General features: G+C 38.2%; 1 protein-coding gene across 1 annotated transcript in view; it reads right to left on the reverse strand.

Annotated features, from left to right (window-relative positions):
- Positions 1-1,156: 1,156 nt before the first annotated feature.
- The window catches only part of LOC108706614 (protein FAM149A), a 45,228-nt gene continuing 20,873 nt past the window's right edge, over positions 1,157-25,511 (reverse strand). Inside the window, exons 2-14 of the mRNA XM_018243178.2 lie at positions 21,604-21,714; positions 18,717-18,849; positions 18,267-18,409; positions 17,334-17,459; positions 14,390-14,569; positions 13,712-13,899; positions 13,194-13,348; positions 10,907-11,001; positions 10,039-10,260; positions 8,508-8,628; positions 5,202-5,330; positions 4,793-4,871; positions 1,157-2,716 (exon numbers count right to left, since the gene is read on the reverse strand). Coding sequence (XP_018098667.1) covers positions 2,643-2,716; positions 4,793-4,871; positions 5,202-5,330; positions 8,508-8,628; positions 10,039-10,260; positions 10,907-11,001; positions 13,194-13,348; positions 13,712-13,899; positions 14,390-14,569; positions 17,334-17,459; positions 18,267-18,409; positions 18,717-18,849; positions 21,604-21,714 — 1,756 coding nt within the window. The 3' untranslated portion in view covers positions 1,157-2,642. The remainder of the gene's footprint in view (positions 2,717-4,792; positions 4,872-5,201; positions 5,331-8,507; positions 8,629-10,038; positions 10,261-10,906; positions 11,002-13,193; positions 13,349-13,711; positions 13,900-14,389; positions 14,570-17,333; positions 17,460-18,266; positions 18,410-18,716; positions 18,850-21,603; positions 21,715-25,511) is intronic.

Consider the following 25,511-nt stretch of genomic DNA (forward strand, 5'->3'; position numbering starts at 1 on the left):
CTTTACAGACAGGCACATCCCTAGTAATATGGACACCTCAGTGGGTCATTATGGGGACCTTGTGCTTATGTAACCCCTGCAGTTCACACAGTGTACACTAGTGGCACTGTGCCAGAGTATAAAAGGTTTAGGAACCATGTGCTCTGGGTCCATTGCTTTAGCCCAACCAAGCAGGCTGGAAGGGAATGGGTGATGCTGACCCTAGGCGCCTTGGCCCTAGTAATTAGATAGCTATACTCGTTTTATAGATCGCTCTAGGAGTGATAGAGAGGTTAAATAGTTGAGCAGCTCAAGGCTCCGCCGAGGAGATTAGAGGGATTAAGATCCCAGGGTATTACTGACCCAGAGTAGGGAACCAAGTGTTGAGATAGGGATGTCAGGAGTTCCCCTAGTCTGCCACTGGAAGATATCCTGAAAACTGGGCAATACCCATCACATGCTGTCAACTTACTCTCTGCTGTATATTCCCTAGCCTGTGGGGATTCAGCCTATACGTGCTGTGAGTATATGCTTCCTTTATGCTGCTGTGTATGTTCTATACTCCATTGTGGATCAATGTGCTAAATGATCTATGTGCTCTTGTTCAATAAATATTGTTCTTGGTTCAACTGTTAAAGAACTACTGGCGCCCATCATTGTGCTATTGCATCAGGTTACAGTTACACTACACCCTTGCCTCCACCCCGCTGCGAGGGCTTACCCCTGAGAAAGAGAGCTCATCGGTGGTCTCAGCCCACCAAGGAAAGTAGAGTAAACGGCCCTAGCACAAGTCAGTTTACTATAGCGCTACATATATATATATATATATATATATATATATATATATATATATATTCTTAAACATCTGCCACTGCTTCATAATAGAGGAGAAATTCATAAGCATGGGTGTTACTGTACCAGGAGCCCCAATTTCACAGTGGCAATTACTTATCTGACTTTACTGTTAGGACTGAAGATGTTTAAGTACTGTATATTAGCTGAGGTATTTTTCCCCTGAGCAGGCTTTCCTAAATAAGAAAAAGTTTGACAGCTTTTAGGTTTGCTTTATGATTGCTCATTTGAAATGCATTAGTAAACTAGTTCCCCATGTATTCTCTCTTGACATACGGTATAATCTGGTGAGCTGCATGGAAATACCCAGCGAACACTTGACATATTAAACAACAGGTCATTTATTGGCAATAAACAAATGAATGCTTATAGGTTGTTGACACAATCCAGGAAACATTCCATTCAGATTCCAGTCAATGCTTTCAAACTGGTATAATATACAGCATTTGTATATACAATGCTATTACATAATTACTGTGCTACTGAAGTGGTTTACAACAGTAGAAAAACTAATCATGCTACTTTTTTCTTTTGTCGAATTTGCAGACTATAATACAGATTTGTTTTTCCTATTCAATGTAATACAAAAATATAATTTTATTATAAATAATGAACATATGAAATTTACATAAAGCCTGTGCAGAAACTATTTCTCTGTATGTTTTGAAGTTTTCTAGAAAGACTGATGGACCAGTTAACAGTTTGGGGAATTTAAAAAGGTGACCATCACAGAGGCATGAACCCTTAGCAGGTCCCTTTCTATACCGGGCAGCCGCTGTGAACCTCCAGAGTCAGACAAACCGGTCAGCAGTCTTAATCGTTGTCCCTTTATAACCAACAGTTTACCTTGTCTTCTTATTTCCCACCCTGTCTAACTGCCTATATCCTTCATCTTCTGTATGTGAGATTGCCTATTGGCCCTTCCATATTATATTTTTTATTTCTGTGTTAATAGATCAAATTATTTCTACCAATGTGGCCCAGGTCCTTTTAGGACCAAAGCACATTTAGAACCCCCAGTAGCTGTACTACAGCCTGTACTGTTAAGCTGGTCATACGTAGAAAGCTTAATATTGAGTGAAACACAACAGGGGCATATGCAGCCCTGCCTGGAGAGATCATATTCATAAACTGATGTGGTCCTAACTAGTGATGGGTGAATATATCACGTTTTGCTTTCCCGGAAAATATGTGAATTTCCTGGGAAATTCATGAAACGCAAATTTTGACCACGTGTCAAATGGGCGTGCGTTTAGTTATCTCCGGCGTCGGAATTGTTGCAGCCATCGAAATTGTCGAAAAATTTTGTTGAAAAATAATAAAAACAATAAAGGCTGCGTACACATGGAATATAATCCTGATTACCTTACTCACTAGAGAACAAGAGTTTTAAGTCTCCATGCTCCATCTCAAATATAACAACAACAAGGAGCATGATGCAGGATGCATATGTCTTGTATAACTGGCCCCAATGATTGAAATCTCTATGACTCCATTATAAATCTTTGTACTACTGAGAAAACAGGAAATAACAAGTTTGGCATACAGAAAGTTGCATATAATATTTGATGTAGTAATTCGCCAGAAGAAAAAAAATGGATGTAAGGGCTGTGTACAACAACAAGCTGCCCAAAGAGATTCCGTGCTCCTGCACAATGACTGGGCCTAATCTGAGGTATGGTAGTGTTCCTATTAATGTGAAGGTCCCCTTGTAATGCATTTTGTAATGTATAAAAAAGTCCAAGCTTGTTTTGGTAAATTCTCAAACATTTGGCTATTTGGCCTATTATTGTCCATTTCAGTCCATTTTATTAAGAGGCCACTTGAGATTTTCTTCTAGAAGTTGGTTGATTCCTCTGGAAAGCTTTAGGCTGATACTGTGAACCTGGAAGAAAAATATAGAAATATGTCTTTAAAATGTATTCAATTATTCAAATGTCAAGTATTTTATTTCTAGTACAGGTATTACAGTTTGTAAAACCTGGTATTGATGTGGGTAAGAGGATTTTTCTTTATCCCACTCCCCATGGAAAGAGTTTTCCCAACAGTTTTTTAGGAAATGATGGTTATTAGCCCATCATAAACACATCAAATCTATTCTTCTAGTATTCTAATACTTCTAGGTTGTCATTAGAGCCATCCATGAAGTTTGAAATTCACTCTAAAAATCTGAGAAATAAATGGTGTGTTTTCACATTATTTCAGTCTTAGGGAATGTCAACCCAAAAAAATATATTTTGTTGCCTAATAAAAGAAAACATAATTCTAGGCAACTTTGCAATATAAATGTATTACAAATATTTTATGGTTCTTAAGTTATTAGGTTATTAATTATATGTCTTGCTATTGAAAGCAGTGTTTGTTGTCCCCTTTGTATTTGCTGCCCTGATGTCTCTGACTTTTAAAACGATGTAAGGCAAGATTAACAGACCTGTCTTTGCTGGGGAACCAAGACTTTTGCAACAACCAGGAGTTAAGCAAATGCTGCTGTCAATAGATTTTTTTTTAAAAAAAGATAACTTTAAAAGCACTAAAAAAATGTAATAAATGTGTTTTGGAAAGTTGCTTAGAATTATGTTTTTTATTAGGAGCAGAGACTTGTAGCAAGCTAATTTTTATTTTGGGGTTGACTTGCCCTTTAAGCAAAACATTCTGTATATGATTTGTCTTTGCTTATAAGCCATTCTGTTCTGTCGGCAATACATACAATGGGAGCCTTATTCAAAGTCTGAATTTTTTAATCAAAAAAGTCAGACCAAACTATAATCCACAATTGGACCGTATTTATTCTCAAAAAAATTAATTTAATCGGATCTGGAACAAACAAAAAAAAATCAAGCAAAATCCAAATCTCCGATTTTCCCGAATCGCTCTATTTTTTCAGGCTTTTTCCCGAAAGACACAAATTTTTTAGATTTTTGCCCAAAAAGTCAGAAATAGTCGGATGTTCTGGCTAATTCCAGAGCAGATCACAGAAACTTCTATATAGAAGAGGGACTTTGGCCCAAAGAAAGGAACACTTTGTATTGTTACTTTACACTGGACAAATCAAGTGCCTCTCTCAATGATTCTGTTCTATACTTAGAAGCCTAAATATCAATTAACAGCAAGATTCCACATCAGATCAATTATGTGCAATATCACCACAATTCTGAGCTTTATATTTTATCATCTAATAAAAGTGAAAGGAGGTTGCTGTACTGGGGACTTCGGAACATACTGTAGTTTATTTTGAAAAGAAAAACATATCCATTAAGTTTAGCCCTTTGCTCATGTAAATCATACTTAATGATTTAGCCAAAATATATCTATAGTCATCTCCAGTTCATTCCAGAAAAATAAGATAAATCCTTTCCTTCTGAAGGTGAAACATTTTTTGTTCAAACTGCAAGCAGTTTTGGAGATAAGTATGAAAGTATGAATTAGATGGATCCTTCATTTTAGTGCTACGATAATTATTTGCTTAAAACTCTGCATGCTGAAAGATTGATACTGTATGTATATATAGTGATTAAAGTATCCCCTATTGTAAAATATAAGGATATTATGGGGCACATTTACTCAGTTCGAGTGAAGAAATAGAATAAAAAAAACGTTGAAATTCAAATGTTTTTTTCGGCTACTTCGACCATGGAATTGGCTACTTCGACTTTCGACTGCGACTTCGACTTCATATCGAACGATTCGAACTAAAAATCGTTCGACTATTTGACCATTCGATAGTCGAAGTACTGTCGAAAAAACGCAGTCGCAGCTGGTGTAATTGAATGGGGACGCACACGTCCCCACAATGCGGCTGGGCGGCATGCCGCCCCTATTTTTTGCCGCCCTAGGCCCTATGTGGCCTCGCCACAAATCCGGGCCTGTTTATAATTGATGACATCACTAGTCACTGTTTATAAGGATATAATTTACAGGATATTCATGGCTTTTGTGTATTATAAAGAATATAATTGCATACTTGTCAGGAAAGCCTGCCCAGTCCACGTATGGTTGGTAAAATCCATGGGAGTAAAGGAGCGTCTGTGTGACAATTCCAACTGAAGAAAATAGAAATACATTTATTGACACTGCAGCTTTTCTGTTGCATTTAAGACATACTGATACTACAAAAAAAAAGGCCACACCCACTGGGCCCTAAAAATAAAACGGGATTCACTGGGTCAGATGACTGTATAGTTACACATGACATTGACAAAGCAGCCATAAAAATGAACTGATCAAATACATCTGCTGTAGCAAAAATAACTTGGCAGATGATCACATATACAGGCTAATGCAAACATTGGTGTATTTGCCAGTATTACTATATTATCTTTATATGATGTCATAATTTAAATATGTGTATTCTTAAGTGAGTAGGAACTTACTCTAAAGGTGTGCGTAGTGTTTGGCCTTGTAAATTGCTCCTGGGGTGCAGTTCGTTCACGTGGGGGTCGGAGACCTGCACTGTCAGGTACAGCACTAGATACCCGGCTGAGAGGGAGTCTGGTTTTGTTCTGAGTAAAGAAAGATTCATGTTATGTCAACCAGCATCAGGTTCTCTCATATAAAGCACATATTTAAAACCACTCACACATGGAAATAACTACATCAGTTGACTTGTTTTATTAAGAATAAAACGAGTGAGCATTTACTATTCCTGTAATATGACTGGTATCATATACAGCATATGATGGCCAGAAGCATAAGAACAGTGGACTGGAGATTTTATTCAATCATAACAAATTATCTCCTTCATATACACCTCTGACTTACCCTTCCTGATGACGACTTGAGTTTGTAAGCCGAAACGTTGAAATAAATCTACCAGCTTTTTTTCACTTATCAAGACCTATGTGTGCGGAAGTTTTTTTTGCTTTATAGATATGAATTTTTTTTCCAGCACCTAGGCATCACCATGGCTATCTGAGTGCACCTATCTAGTTATATGTGTATATATATATATATATATATATATATATATATATATATACAGTATATATATATACATATATAGCGTTTGGTGAGTGCTCCTCCATGTTCCATGTATATATATATATATATATATATATATATATATATATATATATATATATATATATATATATACATATACTGTATCCATAGAAAGAAACCAGCAACTACAGGGTATTCTTGAAAAATAAAAAAAGTGTATTAAAGAAAAGAATATACATGGCTGTATATGCTTTTCTTTAATACACTTTTTTGATTTTTCACGAATACCCTGTAGTTGCTGTAGTTGCCACTAGAGGGAGCTAAAGGGAAGGGAAATAGTATAAATAGGTGTAAACAACCACTGGAGTGACAGTTTGTAGGTGGGCGTGGTCCAGTGAAGAACACCTGCTGGAGGAAAGAAGAGCCGAGCCCTGAAGTAAGTAGTAGGCTTAGCCAGAGTGAGGAGATTTGTGTTATAGTGTGCACTAGGTATACAAGGTAGTTAGAAAAAAGGTAAGAGCCCCAACCAGGAGTAAGTGGAACTAGCTTTCCGGTGGATCATCTACCAGTGAGGGATAAAGTGACAGGGAACAGGATAGTGAAAGAGAGGGCTTTGAGACTGTGGCTGCCGTGGAAAATCCTGTCTGGAATAGCAATAGCCAACGAGGAGCGTTGGGTTGCTGAGGACAGGTGGGGATGAGATCCCATCGAGGGTGGTGTAACAGGTATGGCTCCTTGGTATCCGGAGGTAATACAGGAAAATCCTGTGAGTAAGAAAGCTAATTCCAAAAATGGCTATGTGATGTGTGACTGAAGGCTTCACTGTCAGTGTGAAGTTGCATCATCAAATTGTATTTAAGAAAATAAAAAGAACTTTGGGTTTTTTTAACTGCTTGCTGTTGCCTATTACTGTAAGTAACCCCGGGCCACCTACCTACATGCTATGGTCTGGTGTTACTTGAACCAGGATGTTTCAACTAGGTGGCCATGTTTGGAGAGAAGGACCTCAGAAGAAGGTGTGTGGCATAAGACCCGAGCATCTATTCCTGCATTATAATGGCATTAAAACTAAGCAACACCGGAATGTAACAAGACTGACAGATTATTTCCATGTTTTACATAAAGAGAATATAAAATTATATGAAAGCGACTAGGCTAATCAGAATTAAGTTTAACCAACCACATTATGCTCTTTGGAAACTGCAAATACTTTGTATACAAAAGGTAATAGTTGGTACTTATATGTAATAGTTGGTACTTATATGTAATAGTTGGTACTTATATGTAATAGTTGGTACTTATATGTAATAGTTGGTACTTATATGTAATAGTTGGTACTTATATGTAATATATGGAGGTGCCAAAACTTGGTTGGTCACAAAGCTAAAGTAACAAGTGGAAAACTTTGGCTGGCAACATTCATCATTGAGTTGATGAGCGAGAAGGAGAGTGAATTCATAGAGGCTTTGATATCTTCCAAGGTGTCCTCCAGTGGACAATTTTCCAGGATAGTGGTTCTTGCTATAATTGAAAGTTATACTTTATATTGCTCCATCAAAGGATCTCACAGACATATAGTTACAATGTAACATTTGTTCCAGTGGAATATTTATGCTAGGCACAACTTTATATTATTTTTCCAAAAAAATTTTGTGAACATTATGTAGAGAATAAATGAATTTGAAAGCTAAAAATGTATTTTTCCACTAAACATTTGGCTTACTATGTACAGAACATTCAGTAACTAGATTTATTGGGCTGGATCTATTTCTGTTTTGCCTGATATTTAGTTGGTCAGTTTTAGTTAAGAGCATCATGTCACATTACTTGTCCCTACTTCTTATACTAGGTTATATGCGTTATACTAGCCTGACTGATGTTTTTAACATATGAATAGCAGTAATAACATAAGTAAAAAGCTGGGGGTGACACAACAGGTAGTTCAGTATGTGCAAGTCTAATAACCCCCTGCAATGGAACAGGTACAGGACCTGTTATACAGAATGCTCCTGGACCTGGGGTTTTCCGGATAATGGATCTTTCCATAACTTGGATCTTCATACATTAAGTCTGGTTTTGCTTCCAGTAAGGATTAATTACAGTATATCTTAGTTTGGCTCAAGTACAAGCTAATATTTTATTATTACAGAGGAAAAGGAAATCATTTTTAGAAAGTTGGATTGTTTGGATAAAATGGAGTCTATGGGAGACAGACTTTCCATAATTCAGAGCTTGCTGGATGACAACTCAGAAGATTTGTGGAGATCAACTAACTCATTTATTGAGAAGATCAATATTTCTTTCTAGACCTTTATTAAGATTGCTTAGACCAAAACATAGATCTTCCCAGTAAATTAATTTGCTGAACTTTACAAATCCTGTGAGTGCTGGACTTATTCCCTGGTATTGTTCAACCGCAACTCGGCACATATGTAGTTATTGATTGGAGAGTCCTTCCTCGATATCTATATAAATATATATATATACATATATATAGCTAACATACCCCACCTCTCCCATGGATCACTGACAGAGGCATTTAGCTAGGAACGTTAAAATGTTGCTTAATTATATTTTAGATGAATTCCATTTGAACTGAATCAGGAAGCATCTGGCTAAATAAAGTACCTTGAAAACTGATTGCTATCTCGGCACTCTGATTCCCTGGTTTCAGCTGGTTATAAAATAAATAATTTACAGTCCATCACACTTTAAAGTATGCACTATTAGAAACTCACAGCTGAATGGCGAGATCCCGGGACTGACAGATGTTGCTCAGCCACTTCTGAATTAATGGGTGGCAATTTATTTCTGATAATTTGCAAAGATGGTGATGGCAAACGATCCAGTCCCGTGTATCTGAAATGCAAAAAATAAACTTGCCAATTAGGCTCACTGCACTCTGCAATGATTTCCCTGTTTAAAAAATGTCACACCTTCCCAAAGCCCATAAAACAGCTGTTCAAATATGTCATTGATGTAAATAATGCTTTGTTCAAATATAATTACAGTTCATAATAAGGTTCAATAAAGCTAATACTTTTTGTAATAGAGTTAAGATGAAGGGACATATGAAAACAAAAGCCAAGGCTAACTCTTTTTTCTTTCTTTTTTTTTTGTACTTGTGTTCATTTAAGAAGCCTTGGGGAAGCTGCTGAACCCTTATAATTTACTTGTCCCATTTTACTGCATGCCTTATTGAAGAGGTGTGAGTTTTACTGAAAGGACCCCTGAACAACAATTTGTACACATCAGCAGCTCACATATTTGTCTTGTGCCATAGAGGGGAACACTCAAAGCAACTGTACTTGAAACAGGCAAAATGCAGCATGTATTGATTATGTATTTTATGATTATTTATTTATTTGTGTTTGCTTTGCTTTACTAACTACCAAGATTATTTTAAATTGATTTTGATGAAACTAGGATTAAATATGCTTTAGAAAACATTTAATGGCAACATAAGGCAAATAGGACTACACTTGAAGACAATTTCTACTATAATTTAAAATTATTTACAGGCATCTCAATTAAACTGTGAATCCAAGTTAAGACTAATAAGGTAAGACATGTAAGACTGATTCAGGCAGGAACAGTATAGCTTTGTTCTTGTGCTTTTAATCCTAATAATAATTTTAACCAATAATAATTGTTTAGTCACTGATGTGTCAAATGATCAGCCTTAAAAATAGACATAAATGACGAATTGTGTCTGCCGGTATATTATTCTATACACATATATGAGTTTTGTTGGAAACAGTGGACAGATCTGTACTAAATGATATACAACGTTTGCTTAATATAGAAATATATTCTAGAATGTCTTCACATTCTCACTAACAGGCACATTTACTAAACAGTGAATTTAGTTTTTTTGGTGAAAATTCACTTAAATTCACTTAAATGACAATTTGCAGGTAATTCGGCAATTTACTAAAAGGCGAGTAAGACAATTTGCTAGTGGAAGATCTCAGCACTAGAGAATGTTTGCGCTGTTTCACCGGGCGGATTTTCGAATTTATGATTTTTAGTAAACATGGAGATGTGTTGTGAAAATACACCTGGCGAAGTGAGGCGAACTTTGGTGAATTTAGGTGAAGACAAAATTCACACTTTAGTAAATGTGCCCCTAAGATTCCCCCTTTAGATTGAGAACACATAATGGAAATATAGGCATTGAAATAATAAATTAAGACCATGGAAATCATGTTTTGCAAGCCATGAAACAGACAATAAAAAACAAAATTGACTTGATTACATTAAACATACAATTTTGTGCCTCTTAAGACTTCATCACTGTAGACGTTTGGGGTTTTGGACCGCAGAGGATCCAGAGTAATAGAAGGCAGTCTGCGCTGTGTTTTCCTAGAAGGCGTTTGCAGAATACGGGATGATGAGAGAACACTATTATCACCCAATCTTCCAAGTCTATTCCGTGCTGAGCTTAAGACCTGGGGTGCAATGTTAAAGCTTTTATCTTCCTGTTCATTTCTGCAAAAAAAATGTATCTCAGATAAGCAAATAGCTTAGAGTCTTGTATCAGAAGAGCAGATTTTCACCCAAATTTTACTGCCAGGATAGCATTTGGCAAAAGTACCTAAAAAGAATGCAAAGCTCAGGCAAATTGTATGCAAACTTTTACGATTATTATTTGTTGGTTTTGCATTTCACAAGTTTTTTTTTGTAGTTCTCCAGTTTGGAAGAACATTTGAGAGATGAAAAGTAGACAGACTGAATAGAAACATAATAAAATAATTATAATCAAAATCAGCTTTAGAATTAATCTGCTTTCTTATTACCACAATTTACTTGTCTAGCTTATTAGCAAGTTTATGAGGCCTTCCTGACAGAAAGGAAACCCCTAAAATTTGGGTTTGAAAATCGTTTGGAGGATGAGAACTGCATTGGCAGCCATTCATGAAATGTACACTGTAACTGTAAACATAACTGAATTCTGGCAAAAGCACAATATTTTTCTACTCAAGAAAGGAAATGCTTTAATGTTATTTTGTTAACTGAACAGTTTTTTTTTTGCTGGTACAAAACAAAATCACTTTATGCTAAAAACAATTTTTTTCCCAGAAGAGCTTAGGAGACATCTACAGCGGTTGACATTTTCTGCAAGATCTCTACTTACTGCATCTTCTCTGCAGATCCAGCGTGGCGGTGCTGCAGGGGTTTAGCCTGAATTGTCATAACACCATTCAGGTCACTGTTTAAATTGCGATTTGTCTGCAAATATATATAAATTTTATGTTAAGTAAAATGTGTGACATAATCACCTCCATAACTTTATGGATCAGAAAAGCTACTATGCAATTTAACGAATTAGAAGAATGACAAATGAGCAAATAACCTCAAAAGTTCAATTTGTGATAAAAGCATCTCCATAGCCAGAGTTGGACTGGGGGGCACAGGGCTGCTGTCTCAGGGCCCCCTGACATGGCCCCCCCCCCACTGTGTCGAGCCCGCACTGTGTTTTGGCCGCAACCGTTCCGAAGAAGGAAGGTTGCGGGATTTTGAAAGGCATATTAATCAGGGTGAACTTTTACTTTCACCCATTGCTAAATACTCTTTTAAAAATCCCATAGAAATATGAAATAAATTATGGTGGAATTTCACTCTAGCGGTCTGTGATGATCTCTAAATATACCCAATACCTCCAAACATTTTGGAAATAAAAAAAAAATTGACGTGCGTATCGGCCACACCCCCTCATTACCATGTTCATTTACAAAATTTGGTTGGTTATGAAAGTTTGAACACATTTGAACACATTTCATTACAGTTTTTCTAATGAAGGTGAATTGCTCTTTAAGCTGTGAGTCTAACTTCTCCCAAGAGACATGTTTATCTAAATTGTTACAATTACTTATTTGCTTATCTCAAAATTGTTACAAAAGTATCTTAGTTGCACCTGGTTGCTGTTCTGGGCTCTCTGCCAAGAGCCAATTAAGTTAGAAATGTTGTATCTTTTTCTGCGGGACTGCGGGTTGAGCTGCCAAAAGCGTGACTGTCCAGTTGAAAACGGGACAGTTGGGATGTATGAGTAAGGTTACCACTGAATGTGTGTTATATAGGAAAAAATTATATCTGCTAATGATTTCAAGAAAAGTATCATTTGTGAGCTGTAATTTTTGTAAAAAAGAAACAAAAACAGGTAGAGGTCATTCAAAAATGTAAGGATTTCCAAGCCATCCCCTCCAGAAAGTCCCAGCACCGTAGGCAGTGTTTCCATTCCTATATGAATAAACAGGAAGTGGTTGCACGTACAGGAAGTGACTTCACTGATGGTTATTTTGCTGAAAAAGTAGCAAGACCAGTCCAATGTTTAATTATTTTGAACATATCAACACAAAAGTTAATGAAAGTTAACCACATAATAATGATTATGGTTTTCCAACTTTCATGCTCACAGGAGGGTATGCTAACCTGGGCTGTATTTGTGTTCTGTATCTTGCACATGTTATATTGTGGGCCGATAATCTCCAATTAATAATCACAGTTATCTTATTTGTGGGTGTGTAAAGATAATGATTATGGGAGCTGTTGCTCAAAAGTAATCTCTTTGAGAAGGGCAATTTATCCCTGGCATAAATCTACAAAACATAATAAACTTGGACAGTTCAGTGTAGATCAATAAATGCAGTGCCCTGAGCTCTGGAATGTTCATCTTTGTTTTCAGCAGTCTTTATACAGTGCATGCACAACATCTCTAGCACCAAGGTTGACACTAGCATATGTCTGTTGTAGCCGACTGCTTATTAAATGATCTTGCTAGTTTGTCTTTAAAGTAGTTGTTCACCTTTAAGTTAATGCTTATCATGATGTAGAGAGAGATATTCTGAGACAGTTTGCAATTTGTTTTAATTTTCTTTTTAATTTTTAGGTTTTTTTCAGCAGCTCTCCAATTTGCAATTTCAGCAGTCTGGGTGCTAGGTTCCAAATTACCCTAGCAACTTTGCATTCATTTGAATAAGAGACTGAAAGCACATTTAACATAAATATTGTTTTCTCTAATGGTGGTGAAGCCCAACAGAGCCTGCATTCCATATGGGAGAAACAATAGCAACCCTGCACCCCAACAAGTGTTGTGTTCCATGTTGGGAACACACTCATTTTATGCAGGATAACTAAAATGTCCTCTGATCCTAATTTACACTCATGCACATAATGAGCAAGCTGACGCATTATAGGTGTGCACCACAACATGGCTGAGCGCATCCTGGTGTGTGAGTGGAAGTGCTTGGTAGAGGGTTTTCTTTAAAAAAAATCCCATCCAGAGTGCTGGCTCTCTGGAGTGAGAAACAACTTTTTTACATTTTAGGTGCCCTCTAAATGTTCAATTTAACGTGTACGTTATATATATTTTTAATATGCATAATGATACAGTATATAAAATGCTGTTGTTTTTATGCCTTTACCTGAGATGGAAACAGGTAGGAACCGAATGATAGGCTTCTCGCTTCTGAGCCTCTAGATGGAGGGATGCTTGCTGACTCGGAAATAATATGTGCCACTGGAATCGGGAGATATCTATTGCTGTTTGATTGGCGCTTCTCAGTTTGCTTTAGCTCCTCTGTACAAAACATCATAGGTTAGTTGTTGCAATTGGATTTTGCCTTATCAACTGGACACCAATTCAGAAGGGATAAAACAGATTCAGGCCACTGACGACCAAACTGTGGCCAGTGCCACTTTTATGGTAACGCCCAGGGTCGGACTGGCCTGCCAGAGTACTAGAGGCTTCCCCAACTGGTCCCAGGCCCTAGTGGGCCCCAGTCTGGCTAAATTACCATTCTGCCATAAGCCTACATTATTTAAGCAAATATTATTTGGTTTATTTGAGTCCCCTTTGAAGTTGCATGTTTTGCCACAATTAAACACAATATGATTGGAGTTTGGAGTACAAACTATGTTCATCTAACATAAAGAAACTTACCCAATGCTTCATCCCAGAATCTCGCAATAAGCTCCTGCAAATAATCAACTGCTTTTCTCCAGGCATCATCAAATATTTCTGCAGCCACCGTATCTTTGATGCAGGCATTAGGAGAGACAGGAGGAATGCCACGTTTATTCCTCTTTCGTTGAAGATGAACTTTCTTTTGATCCAAACCCTCCTCATCACTAAGGATTAAAGCAAACTTAGCTTTACTACCCTCAAAACACCAGACTGCCACACGGGTAGCAAAGAATACCTTACGAAAAAGCAGTAAAAATGTATAAAGTTATATTTTGTGACAATTCAAATTAACTTCCCAGGTACAAAAAGATTTTTTTATTTCATGTACAAGCTACATAGGGAAGTGACCATCCATAGACATAATAGGGACTATTTTTTGGGTCCGACTCAGAGTTAAGAGCCATGTCATACAACGACATTTGTTGCCCGCAGTTAAATATAAATAAATAACAAAATGCAAACTGCCTGAGGAAGAAAGTATTGTATGCCTTTAATTTTACTTTCTGTTATGTCATGTAGCTAAAATAAGTACCCTTACTTTATTTTAGTATGTGGAATATCTTATTGTGTTTTTTTTGTGTCAATGAGTATTGACACATCTGTATCTGTAGGTGTTTTGTGCATTACTTATTTATAGCAAACACTATTATTTACTGTTCTCTGCTGTCAAAAGCGAGATACTCCTCAACAGTACCATCCATGCCATAAATCTCTTCCTTGAGAAACGAATAGGATGACAATTCAGATATTCCCAGGCCTCCATTGGAGGCAGAATCTTGTGCTTTGTGAAGTGGAGATGTTGTGGGTACAAGTTTTGACCCCGAGACGCAAAGCCTGTAACATAAACAAAATATAAAAATTAGTATAGGGTTTCAAGCTCAACCTAACAACTGATTTAGTTCTGATTTGGTTAAATCAAGTAACATATATGAATCTCCTAAAATATTTACCCTATAGATATAATAAATTAACTAAATATACAGCAAAAGAAAACATATGGGTTAATGTTTAAGTGTAATAACTAGTGTTGTTTCCTCCACTGACATCAATTAAAGTCAGTGCTGGAATAAAGGCCTTATCAATGTACACCGTAAAATTCTGATGTACATAAGGAGCTAAGTGCATATTAGGCGCAAAGTTCACTGTTCATCGGGGAGAAGCAAGTCCAGGGGCGTAACTACAGAGGAAGCAGACCCTGGGGCTGCAGGGGGGCCCAGGAGGTATAGGGGGCCTATGAGGCCCTAATTAATGAGAAATGTCAATATATATTGGTAAAACAGGACAACCTCTGGAAATGTTGGGGGCCCTAAAATTAATTTGCTGTGGGGCCCAGTAGCATCTAGTTACTCCACTGAGCAAGTCATGTAAATATTGCTTTGTGGCTAAAACCACTTGTGTGTTTACATGTATGTAATATGTTGCCTAGGTCACAGCTACCCTGCAAATTTCAAATAGAGTCTGCTTATTTATGACACTTGTTAATTACTCGCTAAAAATTTCTACTTGAAAAAATAATGAACATTAAGGGCTATGGCACATGTTGAGATTAGTCACCCATGGTAAATCTGTGCATAGTAATATCACTGGACTTGTGTTGGATAACAATGTACATAGTTCCATTACCTGCATAAAAGCACTAGACCTGTGGTGTCATGACTTAGTATGGTCAGGGAACTGCATAGCAATTGCTTTTATCGTTATATTTAAAATCAGAATGTATATTTGTACACTACATGAATGATCAACAATAGATATCACATTATCCCATATACCATTTCACATAATATACTGCCATAATGCTTGTTCATTCCATTACCAAAATGTTCTATAAAATGCTAGTGTGTTGTAATAATAAATGCTATATCAATGAAACAAACAAAAGTATAGATAAATGGAGGGCACACCAATTAGAATTTTTTTCTAGTAATATATGATAAGAGGTGCAAGAAACCTAGAGTCACCCCTACATAGAGTAACCAAATAAACACTATACAATGTGATTTTTTGGTTTTGAGTGTGCAGAAATGAAACAATAAAGTTGCATTACACTCACAGAGATATTTAATTTAGATTAGAGAGGAATGGGAGTGTTATTTATGAAAGGTTGTTAGAATATAGGGGGTTTTAAAGCAGATGACTGCCAAACTGCACCGCAGGTATAGAAAAATTTATGATGGAACTAAGGCAGGAAAACCAGGGAGGACATGTCTGCAGGTTGTCATTTTATCTTCAAGCTCCATGGAAATAGAAGCTTCTGTTACTGGTGGAATGTCTGCTGAAACCACTGTACTGAAAGCAATGTCTTTAATTCATTTTCGAAAGCTATAAGAAAATTACTAAACATTCATCCTCACAAATTATCAATGTATACCAATGAGTTCTCCATATTGTTAGAAGTAATACCTGGAATTTCTACTTATAAGAAAGAGGTGCTTAGTTGGCTGGATGAATAACTTCCCAGCAACAATGAAGACCACCCACCATCACTAACATTAGCCTTTTCACACAATTCTGTATCTCTCAAAGGACTATATGAAAAGTGTTCTATTCAGTGCCACCACATTTTCAGCACTTGACCATGCACCTACAGTACCTCTCCACATCCAATTTAGACCTTACCAGCTATATCCAGGTATGCCTTGATGAAAATCAAGAACAGAATAATGAATTTACTATCCAATATTTCTGACACAAGATGACACGTAATGCAGAGCTTAAGAGAAATTGTTCATTATTCTCATTAGACACTATAAAAACTAGAGCTTGCAATCTAAGATCCCTATCTCACGCACATGCATTTCATTGGTGTCATTTAACACATTTTGAGTATGAAGGAAGGGATAATTTGTTGATTTTACCAATCCTCTGAATGAAATTAATGACACAGGGCTCCTAATACTGACTCATTTATTCCCTATATTTAATACAAAGAAACTGAACTGGGGATGAGAAAAATGCTACCTCTCTCCTCCAACAGTGACAAAATACACGAAGGTGGCAGTGGCTGTATTGAGTTCATTCTCGGTTTGCACTCAAATTGAAATTATATAGAGATATTTTGACCCAAGGGATGTCTAACATCTTTAAATTCATGGACTAATTATCCAAAATAACAAATGTGTGGAGTCCAAATTACAATACAATAGTAATGCCACAAAATGCCAATTTCTTGGACATGCAACTGCTTTAGAATGGCGTTTTCTGTTTCATAGGCCTCTAGGTGTCAAAACTGAGTTAAAATAAAAGGCAAAACACAGCTGAAAATATAATTACACATTGCCCCTCTTAGGGTCTGGCCACACGAACAGATTCGGGGAGATTAGTCGCCCCAACGAAAAATCTCCTCTTCTTCGGGGCAACAATCTCCCTGAACTGCCTTCCCCCTGCCCTCCCCCGGCTAAAATGAAAATTGCCTGGGGGAAGACACATGAGGTACTCAGTTTTCTGAAGTTGCCCGAAGTTTCCTCGTGAGGCAACTGCAGGCGACTTCGGAAAATGAAGCACGTGTGTGCACGTGAATCTGCTCATTTGGCCAGACCCTTAAAAGGATTTTTTACCCTTGCAAGTATAGACACAGAGTATAGAACACACTACTTACTCTTTCATGTAACTGCTGCTCTCCCCAAGATCAGCTACCGGATGTATATATGCATTGCTTGGTGCTCTACTCTGGAAATGCTGGAAGCCTTCATCTTTTGGCAAAATAAGCTGTTTCCCTAATATTCTAAAGTACAGATGTATAAAAACAAAGGGAGAATTAGTGAATATATATAATAAATATATATAAATATAAGTAAGACTAGCTGTTATTATGCATTTTTGAACTGGCATATTAGCACTGATGATGCCCTACCTAAAACCTACCAAGTTCAATGGGAGAGGTCCAGTGACCCATTTGAAGATGTTAATAGCTTTCCTGACATTCGAGTTTTTTTTGGAGTAAAAACTGGATTCGAGTTTAGTCTAATGCGAATCGAGTTTTCGAGTCGGTAAAATTAGTTTGAGTTTTAGATATTCAATTTAATTCCTAAATAACCTCCCAATCAAATTTAGAGTGTAATAGAATGTATTAAGAGTTAAAAAAAAATTCACATAAATTTGAAATTCGACCTTTGATAAATGGGCCTCCCCGTTGCCTTCACTGCAACCTGTGCACAATGCTTCAATTCACTTGCAAATTAGAATCTCTGTAGGTAAAATACACACCAGTGTGCAGCTCACTACTTATCCTTCATTTGTCATAGAATAGTATGCAATTTACTTGGTACAAGTCAGTAGCAGCTATTTACGTTAACCAGGTCTAGGCTGATGGTAATTCCAAGGCCCTCCTTCATCAGTGCGTGCATGGGTTCAAAATTCATGGGTGCATTATGGAATGTATGGTGCAAGTATGAATAGTGTTAATGCATGCACAGTTTTGCATCTACAGTATATAAATTTGTGCTTATTGTTATAAATGAACCCCCATTTTAAGCTTTACAAGATATACAGCATATCACGTGTCAAATAAGGCCACTTGTTCTGTCATTACCTCAAGTGAAGGGATCGCTCAGTCCACTCCTTCCCCTCCGCTTGCAGGGTCTTGTTTTGTGACGTGACATTACCTTCAAACAGCATTTCATCCACATCCCAGAATAACTGATGCATCCGCTGCGTGTTGGCTTTATCAAACTCCTAGCACATATGGTACAAAACAAAATTCAGCATAAATACAATAAACATCATGTACATGTTCAAACAGCATTTTGTGTGGCAGATAAACAGTTTCTCTGTATTGTTATGTGTCTCCCTGAATACACACTCTGTCTCAGTAAGTGACACACACTAAATAGGGTGGTTTGATTAACTGTGCAGTCTATTATACAGGAATACATTTTTTTTTGTCAGCTCCAGGTCTTACTATGTCTGTGGGAAACAATTAATGAAGTTATTTTAATCTCCAGTCAGAAATGCAGCGAATGATTGGAAAGAGGTGACATACATCATCCGTCCAGGAATAAACAGAACTTCTCTCTGTGGACAGGCCGGTGGTACAGCTTTGTATCCCTGACCAGGACTGATTTAAGTCTGTTGGTGTTGTCTGCCCACTGGACGACAAGGAGGATATGGATTCACTATCAAGAGAAAAATGAATGTTAGCAGCATAAACTGATAAACATCTTCTAGTAACTACTATGTGTAATAATCATACTGATTCAACAAAAAGAAGTACCCAATGAAATATAGTATTCATAGCCTACTGTTTACATACTCCATTACTAGGCATGAGTGAAATATTCCATCTTGTTTCGCCAAGAAAAAACGCCCATAGACTATAATGGATAGTAAAAAAATTGTCGCATGAAAAAACGCCTATTGACTTCAATGCTTTTGCCAACTTTTTTGACATCTCACTAATTTTTGGTCAGGCCAAATGAGTCAGACTTGCCCATCACTATTCATTACTTCTAGTTACATCATTCTTACTGCAAAATCATACTAGCAGCCGTACAGTGTACCTTATCTGAAGCATTCTCCATAAGCAAAAACATCAAATAGCAGAAGCTTCAAGGACATGTACTGCATCTGCCAACAACGCTGTGCAGGAGCCTATGATTATAGGTGGCAGACCACAGAAATAATGAATGTGCAAAAATGGCAAGCACCCACTCTCCATCCCCCCACCCCCCTGCAGTGAAGTGTGGCTGAGGCTAAGACTAACCCCAAAAAGTTTTTTAAGTAAACTAACAGTAAAAAGATGTGGGTTGAGAGTGTTGCTCCTTTAATTTATGGTACTGTATGGTTGTAACAGATACAGAAAAAGCAAATGTGCTAAATCAGTTATTTCCTTCATTGTATACAATAGAGGAGTCAGAGTTCCCAGGCTCACTTCATAGCTGCACTGATGGCTCAGCTCAGTCTAGTCAGTGGCTGACTCAGGATATGATTCATAAAGCTTTATAAAAAATTAATGTAAACAAGGCACCAGGGCCAGATGGCATGCACCCCCAGGTTCTAAGAGAGCTTAATTCAGTTTTAGACAGACCCCTGTTTCTGATTTTCTCAGATTCACTTTCATCTGGTATGGTACCTATGGATTGGAGAAAAGATGATGTCATTCCAATATTTAAAAGGGAATACGATCTCAGCCTAGCAATTATAGGTCGGTAAGTTTGACATCTGTGGTAGGCAAATTATTTGAAGGCTTGTTAAGATATCACATTCAAAATGTCCTAATGAATGGCATTATGAGCAGCAATCAGCATGGCTTTATGAAGGATAGGTCAGACAAATTTGATTTTGCCAAATCTTTTAATACAGTGCCACACAAACGACTGCTTTCTAAACGAAGTTCTGTTGGGCTTAATTAAGTTATTTGGACATGGATAGGAAACTGGCTACAGGATGGGATACAGAGGGTGGTTGTTAATGGTACATTCTCTGCTTGGAGTAAGGTTCTTAGTGGGGTCCCTCAGGGCTCATTGTACATTAATGACTATGGGGAGGGTATTGTAAGTAATGTATCAGTATTTGCAGATGACACAAAATTATCCAGCCCAATTCATTCCATCCAGGATGTGGCATCCTTGCAACAGGATATTGACAAACTGGCAATCTGGGCAGCTAAGTGGCAAATGAGATTCAGTGTTGATAAATGTAAAGTCATGCACCTGGGATGTAAAAATATCCAAGCCACTTATACCCTTAATGGGACTGCACTAGGCAAATCCATTATGGAAAAGGACCTTGGAGTCCTTGTAGATGATAAACGTGGCTGTAGCAAGCAATGCCAGTCAGCAGCATCAAGGGCAAATAAGGTCTTGAGCTTTATTAAAAGGGGCATTGATTCACAGCAGGAAGTGGTCATTCTTCAAGTTGGGGTTGCTCACACTGGAGAAGAGGTACTTAAGGGGTGATATGAAAACTATGTATAAATATATAAGGGGATCATATAATAATCTCTAATGTTTTATTTACCAGTAGGTCTTTCCAGCTGATGCAAAGCCACCCTCTACCTGAATCATATGTACAGGCTGATACATTAAAAAAATCCTTCCTGACACCAAAGTGGCAATCGGACCAGTCCCTGGATCAACTTGTACTATGAGCTATCTCCCATAACCCTGTATTCCCTCATTTGCTAAAAAGCCATCCAACCCCAAGTGAAGGAATACAGGGTTATGGAAAATAGCTCATAGTACAAGGGGGGATCCCCCCCCCCCCGAGGCAAATTGGAGAGGCTTCAAATGGGTTTTTTTGTCTTCCTCTGGATCACCAAGCAGTTAGGCAGGTTAAAATAGAGTTAAAAGGTTAAACTTGATGGATGTGTCTTTTTTCAACCTAACTTACTATGCAGGGCAAGAGCAGCAGTTTAATGTGTGATAGAGACCCCACTCTGGTGTGCCCTTGGTACATGCCTCTTCTGCCTACCCAAATCTGGTATCTCTTTTATTTATTAATTATTTATCCTTTATGATTATCTTTGTGGGTGCCTTATCCAGGCTTGTATGCATATCTCTGTGGATAATGTGGCAGATTATGTGTTGTGTGCATGTGGGGGGGGGGAGTGTAATGTGTAAAGATGAACATTTGGAGAGAATTCCCATTGCCAATGCTGTGTATAGCTCATGAACTTTGCCAATTGGCTTAAGAATTTAGATGATTAGTTGGTCTTCATGAATATATTCCTACTCAATATTTGTAAAGTGGTGACAGCTGGCACCTACATTTTGTGAACTGTCATTAGTTTCCTTCAGTAGTGAAATACACAGCGATATTTTCTATATTCACACATTGCTTACAGATCGGAAATATGCACATATTGGTTTTGCTTTATGACATGTTGGCCATTACATACTGTATTAGTAAGAAACCAGTTCAGTACATACCATTTGAAATGATGGATAGCCTCTTGTACGGGTTTTGTAAAATGTTCTGGAAGAGAATCTCGTACATTGTCTGAAATGTAACGTTCTGCACTTCCTCTTGTTATTCCCTTCCTAAAATACAGCACAGAACAAAACAATGTTACAAATGGCAACGAGTAAAACCTGCAAAGTCAAAGCCGAGAGTAAATTATTCTGTGACTAATAGGCTCAGTTGTATTTTGCATGTTCTACTTATCCATGCATACTGCCATAGCAATCTTTCTGACAAACACACATATGAATAGTTTTTCTTGTTCCTGTCATATGAACCTTGTCAAGGTAGCGAAATATTTCATAAACGGAGTGGCATGGTATATGGCAAGATGCTTCCAGCTGAATTCCCCAGCCACAGACTTAGGGCAGTTTAGAAAGTCATTTTCTTCTACCAGTGGCAAAGGTAACAATGAGCAAGGACATGACTCACTGCCCAATTCTGTATCAAGTTGCTTTATAACACATCATTTAGATAAGCATCAGCTGCAGATCTCCAGAGCTCCCTGGATGGTTCTTATGACATAGACCTTCTTTACACCCCATCATCATCTACCCTACAAAGATGATCACTGCCAGCAGGCACCACCCATTAATTATCTAAGGTAGTACTCTTATATAAAAGGCTGGCAGCATTCTCATTAATTTATAGATGTTCTGAGCAACTTAATTCAGTATAGGATCAGGCACTAAGATGCCTTGTATGCTGATTTTTTGATTAGCTTGAATTTTCTTTCTTAATGCCACCCCCATCTCAAATTTTGGAATGTTTACATCTTTGCTCTTCTTTCCTTCTCCTTTTAGTCCCTTTTGCAACTTTTTCTTTAACCACCCTTCCCTTTTGTCCACCATTTCAATGTTTGTCATTATATGTAGGTAACAGTTATCTGTAAATAAAATCAATTGAGATTCCCCATGCCATGTAGCATGCCTTTACCCTGAGACATGCAGCACATTGCCATTCTATAGTGATAACTGAGGAGCTGAAAATAGATGGACACTGCAATTGAGCAACTTAAACATTGTATTTATTATGTTTGGAAAAAGGCAGGAGTTATATGATTTTGCTGAATTTTCCATATTTATAAAACTACAAAAAAGTATATATTATACAGTGTACTTTGCCTTCGTCATACTGAACTTTGCTATCTTCCCCAGTCAAATGAGTGCTGCAGTTACTCAGCTCAGACTTGATGTAATCCCACATTTCCTATGGAATTTATTGATATTTTAGCACCAGGACACAATCTGGGCAAACGTACTGTAATGCCACAAAAATAACTGGATTTTATGAATTTTACTGTTGTAACAACATTTAAATTTCTGATAACAGTAGCTGCTCTACTACAGGTATCTCTTCTATCATCCGGATGCCCAATATCCATAAAGCTCCAAAAACAAAAAATACATGACTACCATTGCCCAAACAATACAGTAGCACCCACTACTCACCATGTGCTGGGGACTATAGTGACCTGGGGGGTTATTTGTTTAAGTCCGAAAGCCAAAAACTTGAAAAATGTAGCTTTTTCAATATAAAAACCAAATTTTTAGTGGGAATTTTTTTTTTCAAGTTTTTGGCTTTCCCACTCTAGGGCTGAGGGCCGAGGGCTGAAGGCTGAGGGCAGAGTTAGCAGGACTGACGGCTGAGAAGGGAGGGTAGAGGACAGAGGTGTGACTGCAGGTTTGGACAATAAGTGACGGTAAAAGCACCCGATGCGCCATTCCGAAGGCATAGAATGTTGAAGTGCTCCACCTCTGTATGCTTTCTTTCGAAATCAGGTGCTCAGCAGTAAAATATCCCACCTGCCATGAGTTAGGGAATACACATGCAAAGTACAAAGCACTGCGGCACACTGACAAGATGAATGTGTTTATATTTGTGGCATTCATTGGCTCCAATTCAAGTAGACAAAGGGCAACGTTTCGGGCCTCACAGGGCCCTTTATCAAGCCTTGATAAAGGGCCCTGTGAGGCCCAAAACGTTGCCCTTTGTCTACTTGAATAGTAGGATAGAAGTGCTGAGAGAGAGAAAGTGGTGAGGTGGAGTGGAGTGCTCATTATACACGCCTTATAATCAGTTACGGTGCAAAAGGCGCCATATGGCTCTAAGTTAAAAAAAAAATTAAAAAATTAAAAAGGGGGGGTAAGGGGTTAATTGGGTTAGCTATTTTTTTACACATAACTCCCACCCTCTGTCAGTGAGCGTGCTCATTCCTGCTTTTTAAGGAGTGTCTCTGCCTGCGCCTCACACAGCTCCATTGTGTATATTGTGTGGACAATAAAGCGTAAATGAGCGCCTCTGTTAATGAGTAAGAGAACAGTATAACCTTTTTGTACTTTAAATTACATTTGTTTTTATCTCCATTGTTGTATTTCTGTGTTGTTGATAAAAGTGTAATGGGCAGGGGGTACTACCGTACCAGCAACATAACTAGAGGGGGGCGGGCCCTGGCGCAGACGCGCAGCTGGGCCTCCCCGCCCCCTCCGTACGACTGGAACCGGCTGAATTTGTGGCGCGAGCTGCTGGGGGGGCCCTGAGGGGGTGCTGGCCCTGGCCCAATCGCACCCCCTGCTCCCCCGGTAGTTACGCCACTGTACCATATCAGGCCCAGCCTAAAGGGGGGCCGGCTGTGCTGCACTTTTCAAAATAGCCAGGCCCCCATTAACAGCGACAAAACTGTGCGTGGGAACTAGCCTCACCGCCTTCCACCTACACCACCCAACGCGTTTCACTGCTTGGCAGCTTCGTCAGGGGCATAAGTCACGCTTCCCAACGTAGCTAGGCAGAAACTATAGCATTGGGAGGGAAAGGTGGGGGGCTCAAAGGTGGCTCATTGGAAGGTGTGGAATACATTTAAGAGCGCTACTGGCATTAACGCTGTGTGAACAGTGAAGTGCATTTAAACATTTGGTTACCACTAGCCTACCTAATCCGCCTACACATTCAGTTTTTAATATGTGTTATTTTTAAGGACATTGTCCTGCACAGCTGTGATTGGAACATGCTGCGTGTGTTTATGTCGGTTTGAGCCTATTTGGTTTTTACTAAGCATAGTTACTATTAAAGATTAAGTTTTAATATACTGTTGCGATCATAACCTGAACTGGCTGGCTTGCTACATAGTTGCTGGATGAATGTCTAACATTCAATTCAGAGCTTGTGTGCAGTAATTTGTGTTTCTAGGTATATGTTTCGTTGTTACCAGCTTGCAGGCTACAGGTCGTTTAACTTCCCTATTAACCCCGATTAATGTGTGAAAATTTTCAGGTCCCCTGAAAAGCTGACAACTCTGTTAGGCCGGATTTACTATGGAAGGTGAACAGGCACCTGCCAAGGGCACAATGAAAGGGGGGCGCTGGGCAGGTACCTGTCTTCTGCTTACCCCTAGTCCATGTTTCCTGCTCTTCCCTGCCTCTCTCCCCTCCGGCATTCTCTCCTGACTCCTTCCCCTCTGGCGCTCTCTAGCAGCCAGTTTGGTAGAATACCAATGGTGAGGTGGTGCCCAAACTCCCAGCATAACTGGGGCCATATTTGCAAGTAACACACACACATATGTAATGTGATTGTCTGGTCTATAGTGGTCCAGTCAATTCCTTTACCCCAAATGGCTGAATACAATGGAATATTTGACTAGGTCTCTTTAACCACAGAAATGAATCAGCTGTATGCTTTGAAACAGATGGCAGTAAATGCATACTTACCAACATTAGAAAAATGGAAAGAAAGAAAAAAAATCAGCCCATGCCCATTTTATGGCCACACCCCATAATTACCATGTCCATTTTGCAACATTTTGCAGGTTATGAAAGTTTGAACACATTTCTGGGTGTTTTAGGAAAATGATATGTGCCCTTTAAACTGCTAGTTCTCTCAA

This window comes from Xenopus laevis, chromosome 1S (genome assembly GCF_017654675.1).
Source record: "Xenopus laevis strain J_2021 chromosome 1S, Xenopus_laevis_v10.1, whole genome shotgun sequence".
In the NCBI taxonomy this organism is placed as follows: domain Eukaryota; kingdom Metazoa; phylum Chordata; class Amphibia; order Anura; family Pipidae; genus Xenopus; species Xenopus laevis.